The sequence below is a fragment of the Ovis aries genome, chromosome 3 (assembly GCF_016772045.2).
Source record: "Ovis aries strain OAR_USU_Benz2616 breed Rambouillet chromosome 3, ARS-UI_Ramb_v3.0, whole genome shotgun sequence".
Taxonomy (NCBI): Eukaryota; Metazoa; Chordata; class Mammalia; order Artiodactyla; family Bovidae; genus Ovis; species Ovis aries.
In genome coordinates, this window is record NC_056056.1 from 73,301,651 (window position 1) to 73,319,920 (window position 18,270).

General features: G+C 39.2%; 1 protein-coding gene across 28 annotated transcripts in view; it reads left to right on the forward strand.

Annotated features, from left to right (window-relative positions):
- Positions 1-529: 529 nt before the first annotated feature.
- Positions 530-18,270, forward strand: part of NRXN1 (neurexin 1) — a 1,208,609-nt gene continuing 1,190,868 nt past the window's right edge. For all 28 annotated transcript variants that reach the window (XM_042246177.2, XM_060413877.1, XM_060413886.1 and 25 more), the window contains exons 1-2: positions 530-686; positions 3,404-5,068. In XM_042246177.2, coding sequence (XP_042102111.1) covers positions 4,297-5,068 — 772 coding nt within the window. In that variant the 5' untranslated portion in view covers positions 530-686; positions 3,404-4,296. The remainder of the gene's footprint in view (positions 687-3,403; positions 5,069-18,270) is intronic.

Genomic DNA, 18,270 nt, shown 5'->3' on the forward strand with positions numbered 1-18,270 from the left:
GATACCGTTGCCCAATCACGACGAAACCCCGGAGAAGTGGAATCTCCACACAGCTTTCCGTGGGTCTAGCAGGGGCCTGGGCATGCTCAGTAGGCTACGTGTTTCTCTCTCTCTCTTTTTTCCCCCCTCTCTCTCTCTCCCTCTCTCGCTCTCTCCTCTTCCTCTTTTTCTATATCCACCTCCCCTCTCTCTCATGGGGGAGGGTGGGTGGTGACAAGTTAGAAGCACTTGCGTTAGGTCCCCGCCCCCAGGATCGGGCTCCCCCTGCAAGAGGACGAAGCAAAGGCAGAAACACACCTCACTGCGCAGCATCCCCACCGGGAGGGGCTGTGCCCGGCGGGCTGAGCCCACCAGTATCCCAGTCTGGGGACGGCCCGCCGCTCTCCATGGTACTGCGGAGAGCTCAGCTCCGCCCTTCTCTTTCAGAAGGACAGCACCCAACGTCACGTAACCCAGCCTTCTCGGGCTCCGCGACCGCCTCCTCCTTCCCAGCTCTTTCCCTCTCCTCCTCCTTCTGCTCCCCTCCTTTGCCTGTTCTCCGCTCCCGCACTCCTGGAGATAGACGCTCAAGCCTGACGCCTCTCTAAAGGCAGCAGCAGTCGCCTTATCCACAGACCTCAGGAAATTCGCTTTGACCGTTGCATGCCTCAAGCTCTGGCTCGAGCTAAGGGGGAATAACCGGGCAGGTAAAGAAGCTCAATTTGTGTTGAGGGGGAGGGGATGGGGCGAGGCTAGCTGGAGAAGAATATCTTTCCCCATTGTAATTGAGCCAGGATCTGCCACAAATGAACAGGGAAGGATGGGTGGTGGGAGGGTGGAGGAGTATAGATCTTGGTTGTTTTGCATGAAGCTTTTTAAATAATGGCAAGAAGATGAGACGGTGGAGCTGGGGTAGTAACTTGAAGACTGAATGCAGTGATTTATTAGCAGAAAAAGAAAACGGGCAAGTTAGAAACCAAAGCAATAATATACATCTAGAGCTACATCTTTCTTTCCCTTCCCCATCAGCCCCATGCTGTGCCTATCCTTAATTTGTGCAGTCGACTCCAGGCTCCAAGAAACTGCACTGGTATTAGAGATGGGGCTTAGAGACTGGGCGGGAAAGCCAGGGAGAATTTTGGGTGTGCATTGGTATTAAGGGACTTTGAAATATCCAGGGAGAAATGATAGGCGCTTCTAAAAATCCTCTCAAACATTTCAGGTTCTTTATTATGATACATTGAATGATGCATGGAAAGGTGTGTGCATGTTTGTGCGTGTGTGTGTTACCATAAACATATTAAAATAAATGCAACTGCAGCCCATGAGCATACTGTATCGATCCTTCCAGTGGCTTGGGAATGAATTTGATTCTAGAAATGAAAGAAAAGATTAATGAGGCTGTTAGTCTGCTTTTGAATTAGAGCGCTTCTTCCTTTGGCTGCAGTGAGGTTGTTTTTCAGATCCTTTTATTTTATCCTCTAATTTGTGAACTCGCCAGGTTTTCCCGGCACCTAGAGAGAATCCTTTTCTCCATATAAATAGAGATACTCTCTCACACACAATGAGCTTCCTCTAAGAACTGGGAGAGTCAGTTGACCTCCCCTGTGGTAAAAATATGTTTTCCTCCCTCTTTTACATTCCTTAAAAAAAAAAAATTGTCAAGATATGCATTGTTGGAGGAGGGCAAGAGAGCGGTGTAAAGAAAGGTTTTATGATCTATGGAATGTCAATTAATAAAACAATTGATTCCAACTGACTAACAAAAAAAATGATTTTCTAACACAGGAGCTTGTTGGTTTCAAAGCACTTACTTGAAATCTTGAAATTTCAGGTTTATTTCACAATGACTGAAAATTTCACAGATTTCTGAGTCCACTTAAAAAATGAAAGTCTTCTGAATAATATGTCTTTTAGAATGATTTTTAAGAGCACTTTTCTTTGGGTTTGGAGCAGGAGTAGATAAGATATGGCTGGTGATTACTCATGGTGTGGCATGTATCAGCCGTAATAAAAAAGCAACTGAGATTTTAAAGTCCCTTTGCTAGTGGGCAGTGTGTGTAGTGTGTTGTGTGTGTGCTGAAAGAGAGAGAACCGGTCATCAATTTCATCTGGGGAGGAACTTGAAGTGGGATCCCCTAGCTTGGTGGCTCTCAGATGACACCTGTAGGGATTGCTCTGTATTGAAGACAAATGTTCTCGGTTCCCTTCATGGAGAAGCAGCAGCACAATGCGGTGCCATAAATTACTGCTAGTTTCAGCTTGTAGGGAAAAAAGTGTTAATTGGATAGTGAGTTTCTGTGTCTAGGCAATAAACTGGTGTCTGTGCCTGTGTGTGTTGTGTGTGTATGTGTTGGGCGGGGGGAGATAGTGAGAAATGGAAATGGTGAAGGAAATACATATATTTTCTTAACTGGACCAGATGATACATTGTGATTCTCTTGGTTAAAATATGAGAGTAATTTTTGGTTAAAAAAAAAAAAAGCCTGAAAAAGAATTCACTATATATGAGTTCTATACCATTACAAGAACCTGTCAGATTAGAGTTGAATAAAGAGAGATGATTTAATAGTTTAGTGAGTAATTCAAAGATATGATTTTAAGTGTGAGCTTCCTCGAGCCATAGCAGCTAAGGTGACATAGTAGCTATTCTAACCACACAAATTCTAAGAGCTGACAGCCAGAAAGGACTTGAAGAGGAGTTAAGATTACTGCACTGTTAGGCAAAATATTAAATACTTGACTTTAGAGGAGTTAATATTATGGCAGTTGAGACACAAATGCTGCCGAAAACAGACATCTGACTCCAGTGAGGTATTTTCTCCTATAACGAATGATTCCATCAATAAAAAGGAAGAAAATACTCATTTGAAATTTAAGAATCCCAAGAAACCATCAGTGTTCTTCTCTCTCTGAGAAAAATAAGAGTAGGTATGCTACACAAATCCATGCTGGGAGCTTCCAGTCAACAGTTTGGTATGCTTCGCCTGTTGCAAAATTAGCTATTAACTGAGATTTAAATAGGCTGTATTTTTATTGTCCATATAACCAGTGCACATATAAGCAGAAGTTTCTGACAGAGTCTTTCTCCCCCCTCTCCTTTTCATATATTTTAAACTTTCTCAGAAACATTAAAATATAACATTAACCAAAATTTCTATTTAAAAGGAAAACCTTGGAAGGGTTACCTATGAATGGTTATAATAAACTACAAGGGTGTAGTGGTGGCTGATTATAAGAGTGTGATATTAACTATTAGGAGACATTAGTTCTTCTTACTTATAGATCAGGACAAATAAGTTCTTTCCAATAAGGTTAACTCTGACTTGCTAATAACAGCAATTATATACCTGATTTCTGGGTTGAATAATGATTATATGATACTCAGACTTTAGAACTTAATTTTTATTTTAATTCTCTGCAGATTTCTGGGTCCTTATAAAAAGACTAAATAAAACCAAAACGCATCACCAACACACGACCAATTGATAACACTGGCATGTTAGCTTGGCCTTGCAGAGACGGAGAGGAGAGAAGAGGAGCTGGTGTATTTTCCACCTCTAACAGCTTCTGGCTATCTCACAGCTTCTGTGTTTGAACCCTACTGTTGAGGAGGGAAAAAAAAGAAGTAAAACCCAGCCCCTGAGGCCATGTGCAAGGAATTCTGCTTTGGCTACAGTGGTACTGGAAGTCTATGATAATGGCAGAAGACGCAGGCCTTTGAAGCTACTCGGGTTGATAAGTGGTGCCTTATTGGTTTGGACACTGCATCTGGAGGAGAAACACCTGAGGTGTTACCAAGCATTCAAGGATCCTGGTTCTTTGCCGGCATCTTACTTCCCTGGAAAGTGTTTGCTTTTTACCTGACTCTAACCATTTCCCTTTTGCCTGGTACCACTGCTGATACCTGGCAGACGATGGTATTTGAAGAGTGAAGTATCTGCCGACCCCACCGATGCCCTTGGACTAGTTCATCGGACTCAAATGGATGTGTGATTTCCCTTGATTTTCTGTTGACACCTTTTTCCAGAACGTTGCTTCCAAAGTGTATCCTCCCTTTGGTCTAGAAGTTCTGTGGCTGCCCTGTGCTGCTGGGGTCTACATTTTCCAGTTGGGAGGGGACTATAGGGAGAGAGGGAGGGGTTGCTGGAAGAAGAAGAAGAAAAAAAGAGCTAGATAAAGGAGGGGACATCCCTCCCACTCCGGCCTGTCCCCTTACCCGACTTCTTTCCGGACCCCGATTTCTGCATCACGGTGTCCAAGATCATTTTGACCCTGTCGGCCCCGGCACCCCCCCGCCGCACCCCAGCCCCGAGCATGGGGACGGCGCTTCTCCAGCGCGGGGGCTGCTTTCTCCTGTGCCTCTCGCTGCTGCTCCTGGGCTGCTGGGCGGAGCTGGGCAGCGGGCTGGAGTTCCCGGGTGCTGAGGGCCAGTGGACGCGCTTCCCCAAGTGGAACGCCTGCTGCGAGAGCGAGATGAGCTTCCAGCTGAAGACGCGCAGCGCCCGGGGCCTAGTGCTCTACTTCGACGACGAGGGCTTCTGCGACTTCCTGGAGCTCATCCTAACGCGCGGCGGCCGCCTGCAGCTCAGCTTCTCCATCTTCTGCGCCGAGCCCGCCACGCTCCTGACGGACACGCCGGTCAACGACGGCGCGTGGCACAACGTGCGGATCCGCCGGCAGTTCCGCAACACCACGCTCTTCATCGACCAGGTGGAGGCCAAGTGGGTGGAGGTCAAGTCCAAGCGCCGGGACATGACGGTGTTCAGCGGCCTTTTCATCGGGGGGCTTCCCCCGGAACTGCGCGCCGCGGCGCTCAAGCTCACGCTGGCCTCCGTGCGGGAGCGAGAGCCCTTCAAAGGCTGGATCCGCGACGTGCGGGTCAACTCCTCTCTGGCCCTGCCCGTGGACAGCGGCGAGGTCAAGCTGGACGACGAGCCGCCCAACAGCGGCGGCGGGAGCCCGTGCGAAGCAGGCGAGGAGGGCGAGGGCGGGGTGTGCCTCAACGGGGGCGTGTGTTCCGTAGTGGACGACCAGGCGGTGTGCGACTGCTCGCGAACCGGCTTCCGTGGCAAGGACTGCAGCCAAGGTAAGGCCCGATGACGCTGGAGCCCTGGGGCCTTGGCCTGGGCAGGGTATGGGGAGGAAGGGCGAGGCAGGTCGGGGCCTGTGCATGCGGGCTTCCTTCTCCGGAGAGCTTGTGTCGCGTAGGGTCCAGGTGAAAACCTGTTTCGGGCCTCTCCGTCTTCTCACCTCCCACAGCCCCTCCCGTGGCCTCTTGGAAAAGGTTGAGCATTCCCCATTTCCAGGTTCAGCTTCCTCCCGGGAGCCCTTTCCACTAGTACTACTTCCTTCCAAGTGGGAAGTAAAATGACCTCCCTTCTTCAGTCCTCAGGTTCTTTGCCAAGCCGTTCCCTCTCTTCGCTGGATTGGGGCCCACCAGAACATAAGATGTGCTTTTCCTCTGTCACCATTGTCTGTAATACACAGATTTCCCCCGTAAGATGCAGATTGGGCGTACGTTTGGTGAAAAATGAAGTCAGGAGAAATTGACCATGGTTGAGAATCGCCACATAGTTGGTAACGGGCAAGGGAGAGAGGATTCATAGACACAGCTGTGCCTTTTATGAGTAGAGTGGCCAGTCCTGGCCCTGTGGGGAAAGGGGGTCGGGGGTGGAGTAGGGCAGGACTTGTGCAAAATTTCTTGGTTAGGAGGAGGGTTCTTGGAATTAATGGTAGTTTCTCTGGCTATGTCCAACATTTGTTGGTTTAATCAAATTGTTTCTGTGGTTTCTTGAAGTGGGAGAGAGGTCAGCTCATGTTTAGAAGTGTTAGAGATTAAATAGCATATTTCTCAATCAGATGACTTGGGAAGGTAAAAGGTAGAGAAATTTAGACTTTGGACTGGGAAGCTTCTGCAGGCTAATAAACAGGGGATGCATATGAAGCATTGCAAGAAATTTTCCAAGGATATTCAGCTAAATATATTTATCTGAGTAGTGGAGGCCAAGGGATTGAAACTGTGGAATTAAAAGAACAAAAAAGAAAACCAAACACAAAACCTCTCATACCTCTAAGTTTAATTTTCTCCCTTATATACATAACATTCAGTCATTGATGTGTTCTTCCAATGTTGCTACATAACAATGACCAAGGAAAAATATTGTTGTATAAATACAGGAAAGACTGTGAAAGAAAGTGAATAATATGAAAAAGAAATATGAATGTATCTGTGGCTGAGCAGGAAAGATGTCAGGGTTTAAAGTAGATAGCTTTCGGGTCAGATCAAGTCAATCAACGACATATGGATAAATGGCATTTATGGCTGTTTTTTAAAGGTGAATTATTAAGTCTTATTTTGAAAGCTTTAGAGACAAAAACTCTATGTATGGCTGTATTTTATTGTATAATATCTTCTGGACATGTTTTGCTTTTTTTTATTGCTGACACTGCTAAGGGGAACTAGCCCTTGTAAATCTTACTAGACTTGGCAGTTCTCTCTTACCTGACTTTAAGAGAAATGAAGACTTGATAAAATTTGTAATTGTTTAAACAACAGAAAGGGTGAAAAGAATCTAGTCATTAGGAGAGTTCTGTAGCCTTCATGGTTTTATGAAAAAAGAGTAAGGTGTGATTTTACTGCTTTCTGCCTCCATGAAGATTTTTGTTTTCATGTATTTTGGCTTAAATAATTATAGAGGACTGTGTATCCCATGGCCTATACTACACTTTAGCTTGATTGGTAAATTTCCATGGATTTAACATCAGGTTTTATAGTTATGCTTTATGAAAAATGAAACAGTATATGCTTTTTTCTCTGCCAAATCTAACTTGATTTTAAGCCATGAATAAGTTAGCTACATTTGATGATTTGCTATAGTATAAATTGAAGTTGCGTACCTCTGCACTGATACATAGAAATGAATAAAAGATGGGCATTATTTTATGGGACACATTGCTCTAAATATCCCAATGCTGCTTTAAAATACAAAGCAGACAATTTAAGGAAGAACACATGAAATTTAACTTCCTTTCTTAAATTAGGAAACAAATATGACACAATGACAGCTTGTTCTGTGTAGGAGGGTGTTTTAAATGAAAATTTTTATTTTTCTGTGCATTTTTAACATAGGAATCCAGGGATGTGCATAATCAGGAACAGTTAAGAGTGGAGAAGGCATGGCAAAAGTAATATTTTGAGAGAAGCAGAATTACATATCTCTGAAATGGAAAATGGAGTGATAAAGGCAGAGTCAGTCTCCCTAGAACGATTGGCTCCATTTTGCTTATTTTCTCTGTTTCATGTGTGTCAAGTGACTATTAAATAATTAATTGAGAATGGATGCCTCTCCCAACACCAATCATGTATTGATGGCTAGGGATAGATGATTTGTATTCAGATGAAATATAAACAAAGCCCTGCCTGTAGCCAGTATTTACACTGATTGCCACATTTGAAAAAACATGGTGATTTAAAAACAAACCCATAAGCATTTGAGAAAATTTGGAAAAAAAGATTAACAACAAACATTAAATAATTTTCAAATTATATCTGGTCCCAGCTACAATTTTTTTAACTTGATAAAAAGTCTAATATCTTAGTTGCCTTTGTATTTCAAATACAATAAGAATTATTAAAAAGAAAATTTAGGAATATTCCCTTCTTTCTAGAGTGCCTTTAAACACCTTCTGCACCTATGGATTTCTAGAATATCTTCATTTAATGAGCTCACTTTTATCCTTACTCATTTGTTCAGATAGCCTAACAAGTTTTATTTATTTATTCATGTGGTGATGGAAAGAGAAAACAGAAAGGTTACGTGTCCTGATCAGGTTAATGGAAGAGCCTGGGACCAACCTTCTTACTCTCAAGCCCTGTATTTATCATGACTATTGAATACACTTTCCATTTTATTAGATTTGATCATTTTTTTAGGTCCAGTGGTTATTCAAGAGAATACACACACACACACACACACACAGAACTAATGTATATGATGGATACTTATGGGATACATAGCTTTTTCAGTGAATCATACCCATCTAAGTGTCCTGGGATCATTATTATTTAATAAGTTTCTACTTAAGATCACTAATAGTTTCCTAGCAGCTTGAAAGAATTAGTGAATTCTGTGGCCACCCAGTTACGAATGAGAGTAAAAAGCTGATCAATGAGAACTTAGCTTGTACATTTCATTATTTCCAAGTCCAGATTTTATGCATTTTAGGGCCACTTATATGAAAATGTCATACTAGACTGAGTATCAATTTTATTCACTTCCTCTGTTTAAATAGCCTGAAACGCAAGTGGCTTGTGATGGCTGATTGCTTAATATTACTAAACATGACAGTGTGATAGATATCACTTAATGAAGCCTCTGCTTTCTATGACTTTATGAATGTTGCCAGATAGACAACCATATTCACTCATTCATTCATTTTTCTCTTTATTCAACAAGTATTATGTGCTTTGCATGTGCCTGAATCATAGGCCTAAGCGATACAACTGTGAGTAAACCCTTAGAAATAGTTCCTACTTTCATAGGAAGGTAAAAGCCTCACATTCCAGTGAGGAGGCTCAGTAATTAAAAAAGTAAATACATGAAAACTTTAAACAATAGTATATATTTTGAAGGACAAGTATGTTGTACTATGAGAAATTAAAATAGTGTGAACCGAATTAATCAAAAAAAGTTTTCCTGAGGGGTGATACTTAAACAAAAATCTGAGAGATAAGGAATTAGCCAGGTAAAGACACAGGAGAAATGTTAAGTCACAGCCTGGTGTAGGAGCTCACATGGCACATTCAGGAAACTAAGGGAAGGCCCTTGAATGTGGAACTCTTAGTGCAGTAGGGCCAGGTCTTGTAGGGCCTTCCAACACAGTGTTAAGAATTTCAGTCTTTATTGAAAAAATGATGGAAAAGCAATGGAAGGAGTTTAGTGTGGAAGGTAAGGGGGAGGACATCATTATCAAATTTGCATTTCAGGATGATCACTCTGACTATAGTGTAGACCAGATTGATAGGAGGCCAGAGAAAAGCATTATTTTCCGTTTGTCACTCAACAACATTTGTTAAGCACACACTGCAAACTGTAGAGACAGAAGCAAGATTCTTTTTCTGAGGAAGTTAGAATCTTTGTAAGTTTGGTTCTGTTTAGAACTCTGAAGCCACTTGTTTAGAACACTTTGGTTCTACCTGTAAAATGCATTATCTGAACCCTTTATGTGGATTATTATGTGATTTAACTATATTCCCAAGGACCTTGCTCAACATGCCTTCCTTGTGATTTTAGATAGATAAATAGATAGATAGATAGATAGATAGATAGATAGATTTTAGGCTTTCAGTATTTTAACTGCTCCATTAAAGGGAAATAATACATAGATATAATCTTCATAAGGTTAAAATTACTGGACAAAAATGATTCAGAGATTTTTTGCCAGAGTTTTGTTTGAAGTCTACCGTCAGAGGAAAGGTGGATCACCTGTGCTGAAAAAACTTCGAGGGGTATGGAGAAATTCATAATTTTGATTTAGATAAAATGTTATGAGAAGCTTTTGAAGCATAATAATAAAAGGCATCTGTCTGATCTATCAAAAAAAGCTTATCTTGGCTGTAAAATTGTAGTAAAAACTGACCATTTTAGAATGCCACAAATGAAGTGGAATGTGTTAGTTTGTTTAACTATGCTGAGATGCTTTTGTAGTATAAAATATTGAATTACACAGACTGTGGGACCACACTGCCTGGTTTCAGTGGGCTCACCCAAACTTTATTCCTCAATACTGTCATCTGTAAAAATGGTATAATAGTACCTGCTTCAAAGGGCTCTTCTCAAAAGCAAGCTGTTCACTTCATGGAAAGCTCTTAGCACAGTTTCTGGCACATAATAAATATTCTAAAGTATCCACTTGTTATTTTTATTACTGTTATCACCACTACCACTAGCACCACTGCTTCTACTGATACCACTTCCTTCAGGGCTCCTGTCAAGTAAAATTCAAATATATGCGTGCATGCTCAGCTGTGTCCAACTCTGCAACCCCATAGACTGTAGCCCACCAGGTTTCTTTGTCCAAGAGAGTTTTTCAGGCAAGAATACTGGTGTGTTAGTCGCTCAGTCGTGTCTAATTCTTTGCGACTCCATGGTCTGTCCATGGAATTCTCCAGGCGAGAATAGTGGAGTGGGTTGCCATCTCCTTCTCCAAAGAATACTGGAGTGGGGTGCCATTTCTTCCTCCAGGAGATCTTCTCCACCCAGGGATCAAACCCCTGTCTCCTGTGTCTCCTGCATTGCAGGCAGATACTTTACCTGCTGAGCCATTGAGTAGGCACTGAAAATTCAAATATGGAACTTTTTTTTTTAATTTAAAAAGAATTTTAATGTAATAATGATCCTTACTTGATTAGCCCTGAAGTTTCAACTTACAAAGAAAAGCAAAGAGTAAACACAGGGAACCTTTATTTCTGTTTTACACAGCTGTGCTCTAATGTTACCCATGTCTGGCTGTAATTCAAAATATTTGAAACATATTCTACTTGAGAAATTTTATTATAATGAAATGAATCTTTAACACAAAAGCATTTGTAAAAAACTATCATTTTCTACATAAATACTTTTAGCCATCCTAATCCCTTAGTGAATTTTTATAATATTTATCCTAATTTATAGGTATCTAATGAATCTATCTTATTTATAATTGGTCTTTGAGGTTCATCTGTAAGTTCAAGTTATTTGTCTGTATGTTACAGAGAAGTTAGCTGATGAACTTTTAAAAACTCAAGAAAGGTTTCTTATAGTTGCATGAACAGATTATATTTTCAGTGTAAAATCATATATACTAGTAACATCATGTTCCAGTTTTGGATAACATTGAATTAAATTTGATAATTAAATGATTAGTTAAGAGATTTCTGATTGACTACAAAAGGACGGGTAGTATATAATATTTCTCTTATTCTTAGCTGCATCCTGAGTATTGGAACCTTGAGCCACACTGGTTTCTGGAAACAGGACTCACATTCCTTATTACTTTCTCAGTGAGCATTTGGTGACTACTCTGCTCGTAGGGCTAACTCCTATAAATATACACTGAAAATTAGGCCTTACTGTAGATATCCAGGTTTTGTTTTGTCATGGAGATGATAAAACTGTTATTAGAAATTGTTAGGCTAACTGTACTTTCAAAAATTGCACAAGTATTTGACATAATTAGCATAAATCATTTTTGCATTCTAAAGGATTTTAGTTTGTTATGCATCACACTATTACGTAGAGCCCTTTTACTTTTTCCTTGTGTACTTGTCTATGATTCTATGGCTCATTTTCTTGCTGTTACTTGGAAGTGTAGAAATTGTAAGTGTAGTCCTTGCTGAGTAGTAAGTCTTAACATGTCTGAATTAAGTTTTAGGGAGAGAAAAGTTATTTTGGTTAGTTGATTTAGAGCTTGTCAGAAATTGCATGGCTTTTTGGTTTTCACTTTTAAGCATGGATCCCATGCATTTCCTCTTGAGTATGGAATGTCTACAGTGCTCTATCAGATTCTTTTCCAACAGTGTTATTGTTTACACAGTGTATGTAAACAGAAGGTGGTGTGGCATCTGAAGAGCTAAATTCCAGATGTGGCATTGCTTCTAAGTTCTGATAAAAGTAAAGTAAGGCTGCTGATGTTCTAATTTCAGTTTTCAATACTGCACTTTGAGAAACACCTAATCAGACTACTACAGATTGTGAACTCCGGCTAACCTACCTCACAGAAGGTTTGTGAGTAGGTAATAGATGTAAAGTCTCAGAAAAACATAAAACTTTAGAAGTATCCAATGGCAGTAGCGTAGTGGCTCTAGGATGTCATGGATGTGAATAGTGAAAATGTTAAACTTGTTTCTGTAAATCTACTTTGAAGTCATGTTCTATGAATTTTACATTGTAAAATTTTACATTTTACACCCAATAGTAGGTATGAGATTTGGTAGAGTTCTCTTAGTACATATTGGCACATTAATATAGACAAACTGCTTAAGGAGCTCAAGATCTCCTTATTCCTCCTATGTAAAATCCAAACAAATGGAATTAGTAAGATAAGGTAGCAACTGTATGAATATATATCATATGATTATATTTATGTGAAGTTCAAAACAGACACAACTAAATCTGCTGTAATAGAGGCCAGAATAGGGATTCCCTTTCAGTGGTGTTGAGTTAGAAGAGGACACAGTGGAGCCTTTGACATAATCTTGGTGGTGGTTATGTGGGCATATGTATGAGTAAAGATTCACTGAATTATACCCTTAAGATTTATGTTCTTTACTGTATAAGCCCCACCCCACAAAAAAAATTCCTTCAGAAACATTGAAAGGAATGCTTCTCAATGAATACCAGTGCACTGATTATATATTTAAAAAATTGCAAAGGAATCCTTAATGGAAATACATATTTACAAATTTTAGCCCAAGAGTCAGATATTTGCAACATTAATCCAGTGACCTTTCCAGGAAGCAAGTGTATTTATATATGAATGAACCTAAGAGAAAGGAGAAAGATATTGTTTTAAATTCCTACACAACTTCTAATCTGGTTTCCAATTTCTTGTGCCTTTATATTGGAAATAAAACATAGGGTCTTATTTTACATTTGTATCTATTTGAGTGAAAATCTTACCAATACATTCAAGCAATATAAGTTGAGTCAAGCAACTCAGCTACTGGTATTTTAGGTAATTAATGATGAATGTATTGTAAAAGCTCAATAAATACTTGAATGAGTGGATATTGGAAAAAAAATTACTAGTCAAGCTATACTCTCAAAACTATTAATAACATGGTTCCCCGCCCCCCACCAAAATATTAGGCATCAGATTATTTCAAAAGGTACACTAGGCCCTCCTACTTTACTGGTGCTATAAGCACCTCTTGAATTTGAGTACAATTGAAAATCGTTCTGTTTAGAATCACATTTATTATACCTACTATTTAATGTTTCCTAAGTGAAAGGCATTGTGCAGTGTACTTTATCTGTTTTACCATATTTTTTCCTGCAGCATCCTACTTGATAGATTTTATAAAATGCCCATTGTACAGATGAGTAAACTGTATTAGAAAAACTAGCTTGCCAAAAATTCCGTAGCTCAATGGCAGAGATGCAACTTGAGCCCAGGTGTGTCTTTTGTCCCAGCAGGCAGCTGTATCCATTATATGACAAAACCTGTGTGTCTCACTTAACTGACGGGTGATAACTGCTGAAAATGTGTTCCCTACTTGTCAACTTGGTGCCAATTTGAATGGCTGATTTTTAATAAAGCCTTCAGAGTTGATGATTGTGGCAGACCCTTACATTTAGTGCCATTTCCTAATGTCATGATAATAAAGAATTGGATTAGCTTGTCAGGATTCATCACACTCTGTTTATATAATGCTTGTGTACATGCTTTTTTTTATTGGCCTTCTATTCATATTATGCTTAACAGGTTGATTCTACTCTGATGCAACCAGAAGTAAAGAACCAATATCTTGCATGTAAAGAATATTACAACTAATTCTTGATCATGTGAATGAAAATACTTGGTTTCAAAAAACAAGCGACACAATTTCCATCTGTTTCAGATTCTAGGAGATACAGTTAATTAAAAGTATCAAAGTCCTTGGTGATTCAGCACAAATGTAAAGACCCAGGCTGGTCCCCTAAGTATACACTTAGTGAGAGTTGCTGAGTTAGAACATGATTCTGCTGAAGATATAGGTGACGGTACACTGGGCACTTAATGGAAATTACATAATTAGAAAGTTGTGTCTCTTTTTGGATAAGTGAATTTGGCTTCCCAACACATTGCCTAAAATTGAACTTGGGAGTAGTTCTTGGAGTTAGAAAGGTATATTCTCTATGCTGTTTCTGGTATATATGAAACACTATTATTGGAAAGAAGTGGGAAGAAAACAAGACTGACCTGGCAAGACAAAGTGCTGACCTGGACACTTGTCTAGTCACTTGTGCTCAAAACTGTCTGAACTGTATTTAGTAAGACACTGATGCCACATTATGGGAACAAGTGCTGCTTCAAATAGCACTTTCTCAGGTTGATTCCCAGGAGGGATCTGGTGGTTCCAAAGTTAGAAGAGGCACTGCCAAGAAGAACAGTTGCCTCACTAGCATCCTAACGTTAGGAGGGTCCTCCCTTTGTTTAATTATGGACATAATGAATTCTGTGTGGATGGCAATCCATAACAGAAGCAGTACTGATCACAGTTACTGTTGTTTGTTACCTTACAATACCTAGTCTTATATGTAGAGCCAGCTAAACTTGGGTGTTACCCAGACATTGCTAGATTCAGCAGAAAGAACCACCCCAGTCCAGCAGAGGCAAGGAAATTAAAGACTCATGTTTTTCTTCTAAGTAATGATGTCTCTCTACAATTAAGCATGCCTGGACTCTCCTTAGGGAAGAAGCTGGCATGGCAGCATATAAGTATAGCTGCTCTGTGGAAGATACTACCTTCCAACTTAAGCTTTTCATCTTGAGTGCAACATTGATTTTTTTCCCCTGCAAACAATGTAATTATTTATTTGAAATGACTGTATGTGATGCTTAAGGTATTAAATGTTTAATTTTTCCAGATCAAGACATTTTAAAAATAGGAAGCTATATATTATATTCCATGACCCAATTTCACAATTACATGTATAGGAGGATATATTTATGAACCCATTTTAAAAATTGAATCAATTTTCTGTGAAATAAAGTATTGAGATATTTTAAAATCATGAATCATTTGTTTTTGATACATAAATTTACATGTATATAAACAGATATGTATATATAAAAATATGACATGTAAAAGAAAATTACATAATATAAATAGAGAAGGATTTTATTTGAAGTCTTGAAAATCATATTAAAACCCTCAAAAATATATACTGGTTAAACATATCAATAAAATATAATGTTTTTATGATTTAATATAGTCTATATGTTTTCTCATATAGAAAAATACATATATATTTTTCTATAGAAGACCTTAGAAACTTGAAAATTTTATCCTTAAATTATGACAACTGACTTTCTCTGATCGGGCATAATGTTAGAGATTTTTGAGGTTTTTGCAAAATAGCACTTTCATATTATTAACTAAAACCCCAACTGTTCCTGGGGGGTTGTATTAAAGACAAAATATATTAAGTCTTGCTCTAAGACTGCTCTGTCAGTTACCAAGAGTAACTAACTTAATGAAATTTTATTATTATAAAATAATAATAGTTATTATTTAAATATCTATCAGAATGAGCCACAGTTATATTCAAACATACGAAAAAAGTTAAACTAATATTAATAATGACTTTTTAAAAACTTTCATACTTAAGAAAACCAGGGAGTTAAACTTATTTACTGAACTCCTAGTGATTTTCCTATAAGCTAAGACCACCAGAGAAATATTTTGAAACAGCCAGCCAGGTTTTAAAAAGTCAATAATAGCACCAAAACCCTTTACCAGAGTGGGTATCAATCTCTACAAAATTTTGCTTTTAATATTCAAATGAGTCATTTATAAGGTTCAGAACATGCCTCATTGTTTAGTTTTTGTCATTATATGGGTAATTTTTTGACATATGGGTTATTAACCTCTTTTCCTTTGGCCTCTTATACTCTGTGCAACTCCATGGACTATAACTTGCCAGACTACTCTGTCCATGAAATTCTGCAAGTAAGAATACTGGAGTGGGTTGCCATTTCCTTCTCCAGGGGATCTTCCCAACCCAGGAATTGAACCTGGGTCTCCCGCATTCCAGGCAGATTCTTTATCATTTGATCCACCAGGGAAGCCCCTTATACTTTTATTCAGATTAGAACAGTGGGATAAAAATAATATAATAAATAGAATATAGTAAACTATCTTCTTCCACAATTTATATATTTTTTTACTTCAAATAACATTTAAAGCTTTTTTTGCCCCCCACCTTGGGCTTTATACATTGTTTATCCTTCTTCAGCTCTCTATGTTGATTTCCTTCTTCAAAGTATAGGCGAAGGTAGAGCTTCATGAATTAGAATAATTCTTCATCGGAGATGGCACTTCCCCCTCTCTGATTGTGAGCTGAGAGCTGACCATTTTCCCAGAGGTCGCTGGAAATAAAGAAAAATGATGGCTACATCTTCCTCCCCTAGACTCAGGGTGTTGTTCATCTTGGACAAAGTCCCTGTTTGTATGACACCGAAAATGTTGTGTTTCATCCTAAAACAGAGGTAATGCTGATTTGCATTGGGGCCAGATATTAATTTTGGAGGGTCTTGCACCCATAGGGATGGAGGATGAAAGGACAATGAGGCCTCAGAGAATCTGTGATGCTTGGAATATGTAATAATAAAAATGAGATAAAAGGCTGAGAAGGAGGAACAGGAGATAGGGAAAGAAGAAGATGATTAGGGAAAAAGGAGTGTTAGAGAAAAGTTTGAGAGACAGTGGAAAACTAATAGAATTTGAAACAATCAGAACATTGTGAACTAGTGACTTAAAATATTACACATCTGGTTGGTGGAGGAAGGGACAAGAATATGCGTTTCTTGACTTTTAGCCCTGGAATTGAGCTGAAGGCAAACACAGGAGGAAGAAAGAGGCAAATATAACCATATTCTTCCCTACAATTCAGTCACAGAAACTATAATCATCTCTTATCTTTGGCAATGTGTCATTGGTCTCTTTCCTACTGATACCAGTAAGAACAACAAAAACAAGAGCAAAATCGCACATAACTCGTACTCTTTGTCAGGCCCTAATTTAAGCTCTTTACACATATTAATTCATTTACTCTTCCTCACAAACCCATAAGGTAGGTGCTGTTTTCTCCATTTTAAAGATGTGAAAACTGAGGCCCACTAGGAATTTGCAAAGCTGGCATTTTAATGAAGGCTGCATGCATGATTCCTGAGGCCATGCCTTGGACTTGTAATCCCTTCTTTTTTAATATTAAAATAATAACTGTGTATCCTTTACATACTCCTTCATGTGTAAGAATCTGCTCTGCGTTTAAAAGATGCCTGAATAAACTAATGCAATTTCATATTTACTCCCCTTCTCTTAGTATTCCATGTTAAATATTTAAAAACTTTTTCTGGACAGAATTTCTTTTTTTAAATTTAATGAAAATCCTTTTTCTAATGATATAAATTAATTTATTCTTGTTATGTCTTCAGTGGAAATAAAATTCATGTATTCAGTATTTCCTTGAGTTATCTTTTTCTACCTAAGAGAAAGAGTACTGTCTTCACTGAGCTAAAACATTTCAGTCCCGCTTCTATGAAACTGGTCTGACATTCTGCCTTCTTCTCCTAATAGCTGCCCGTTATGTTTTGTGTGTTAGTCACTCAGTCATGTCTGACTCTTTGCGACCCCACAGACTGTAGCCCAGCCAGGCTTCTCTGTCCATGGGATTCTCCAGGCTAGAATACTGGAGTGGATTGCCATTCCCTTCTCTAGAGGAACTTCCCAACCCAGGGACTGAACCCTGGTTTCTTGCATCGCAGGCAGATTCTTTACTGTTTGAGCTTCAGGGAAGTCTTCCTGCTACGTTTATTTTACCCACTATCATTCCGATTCACTTATACTCTCCCAAAGGTTAGTTCCCAAAATGTATCGCAATCCTCTTGGTCTGTTCATCATAGCATCAGCATTGTTGCCCTTTCATTGACTCCCTGCCCTTCCTCTCCTTTCTGTCTGACTAGCTAATTTCCTATTATACCTTGGAAATGGCATAGGCAGGGGCTTCATAAAAGTCCTCAGTAGGTTGTTGTTACCTAGTGGTTTAAAAAAAAAAAGCCTCTGTCACTCCTGTTGGTAGATCAAGCAGTCCAGAATGGCGTAAAGGGAAGAGTCTTGATAGCATTGTATTTTTAAGCCGGAAAAGTAGGCCAGAAAAATATGAGCTGACAAACAGAAAAAAATGATTTGGATTAAGAAAAATGGGCAGTGGAAGTCTGGTCCACAGAAGGCTAACCAGTGGAAATGGATATGAATAAGAGTGTGTTGATTGAAGCCCAAGGAAAGAGAAAACCACATTTGCTTGTGATTCTAGTGTAAATATGAGAACAGTCCAGCAGAGGTGGGGCAAATGTCTATTACTGGAGATTCTCAACAATAGCTTAGACAGACACCTGCCCTCTTAAACTGCTTGATTTCCCTTCTTCTGGTCAGAGGCCTGGACTAAATAACCTTCAGAATACATTTTTAGCTCATAGTTATGTAAATAATTATACTTTTGGGAAAACTTTTAGCATTCAAATCTTCCAAGTATGACAGAATTA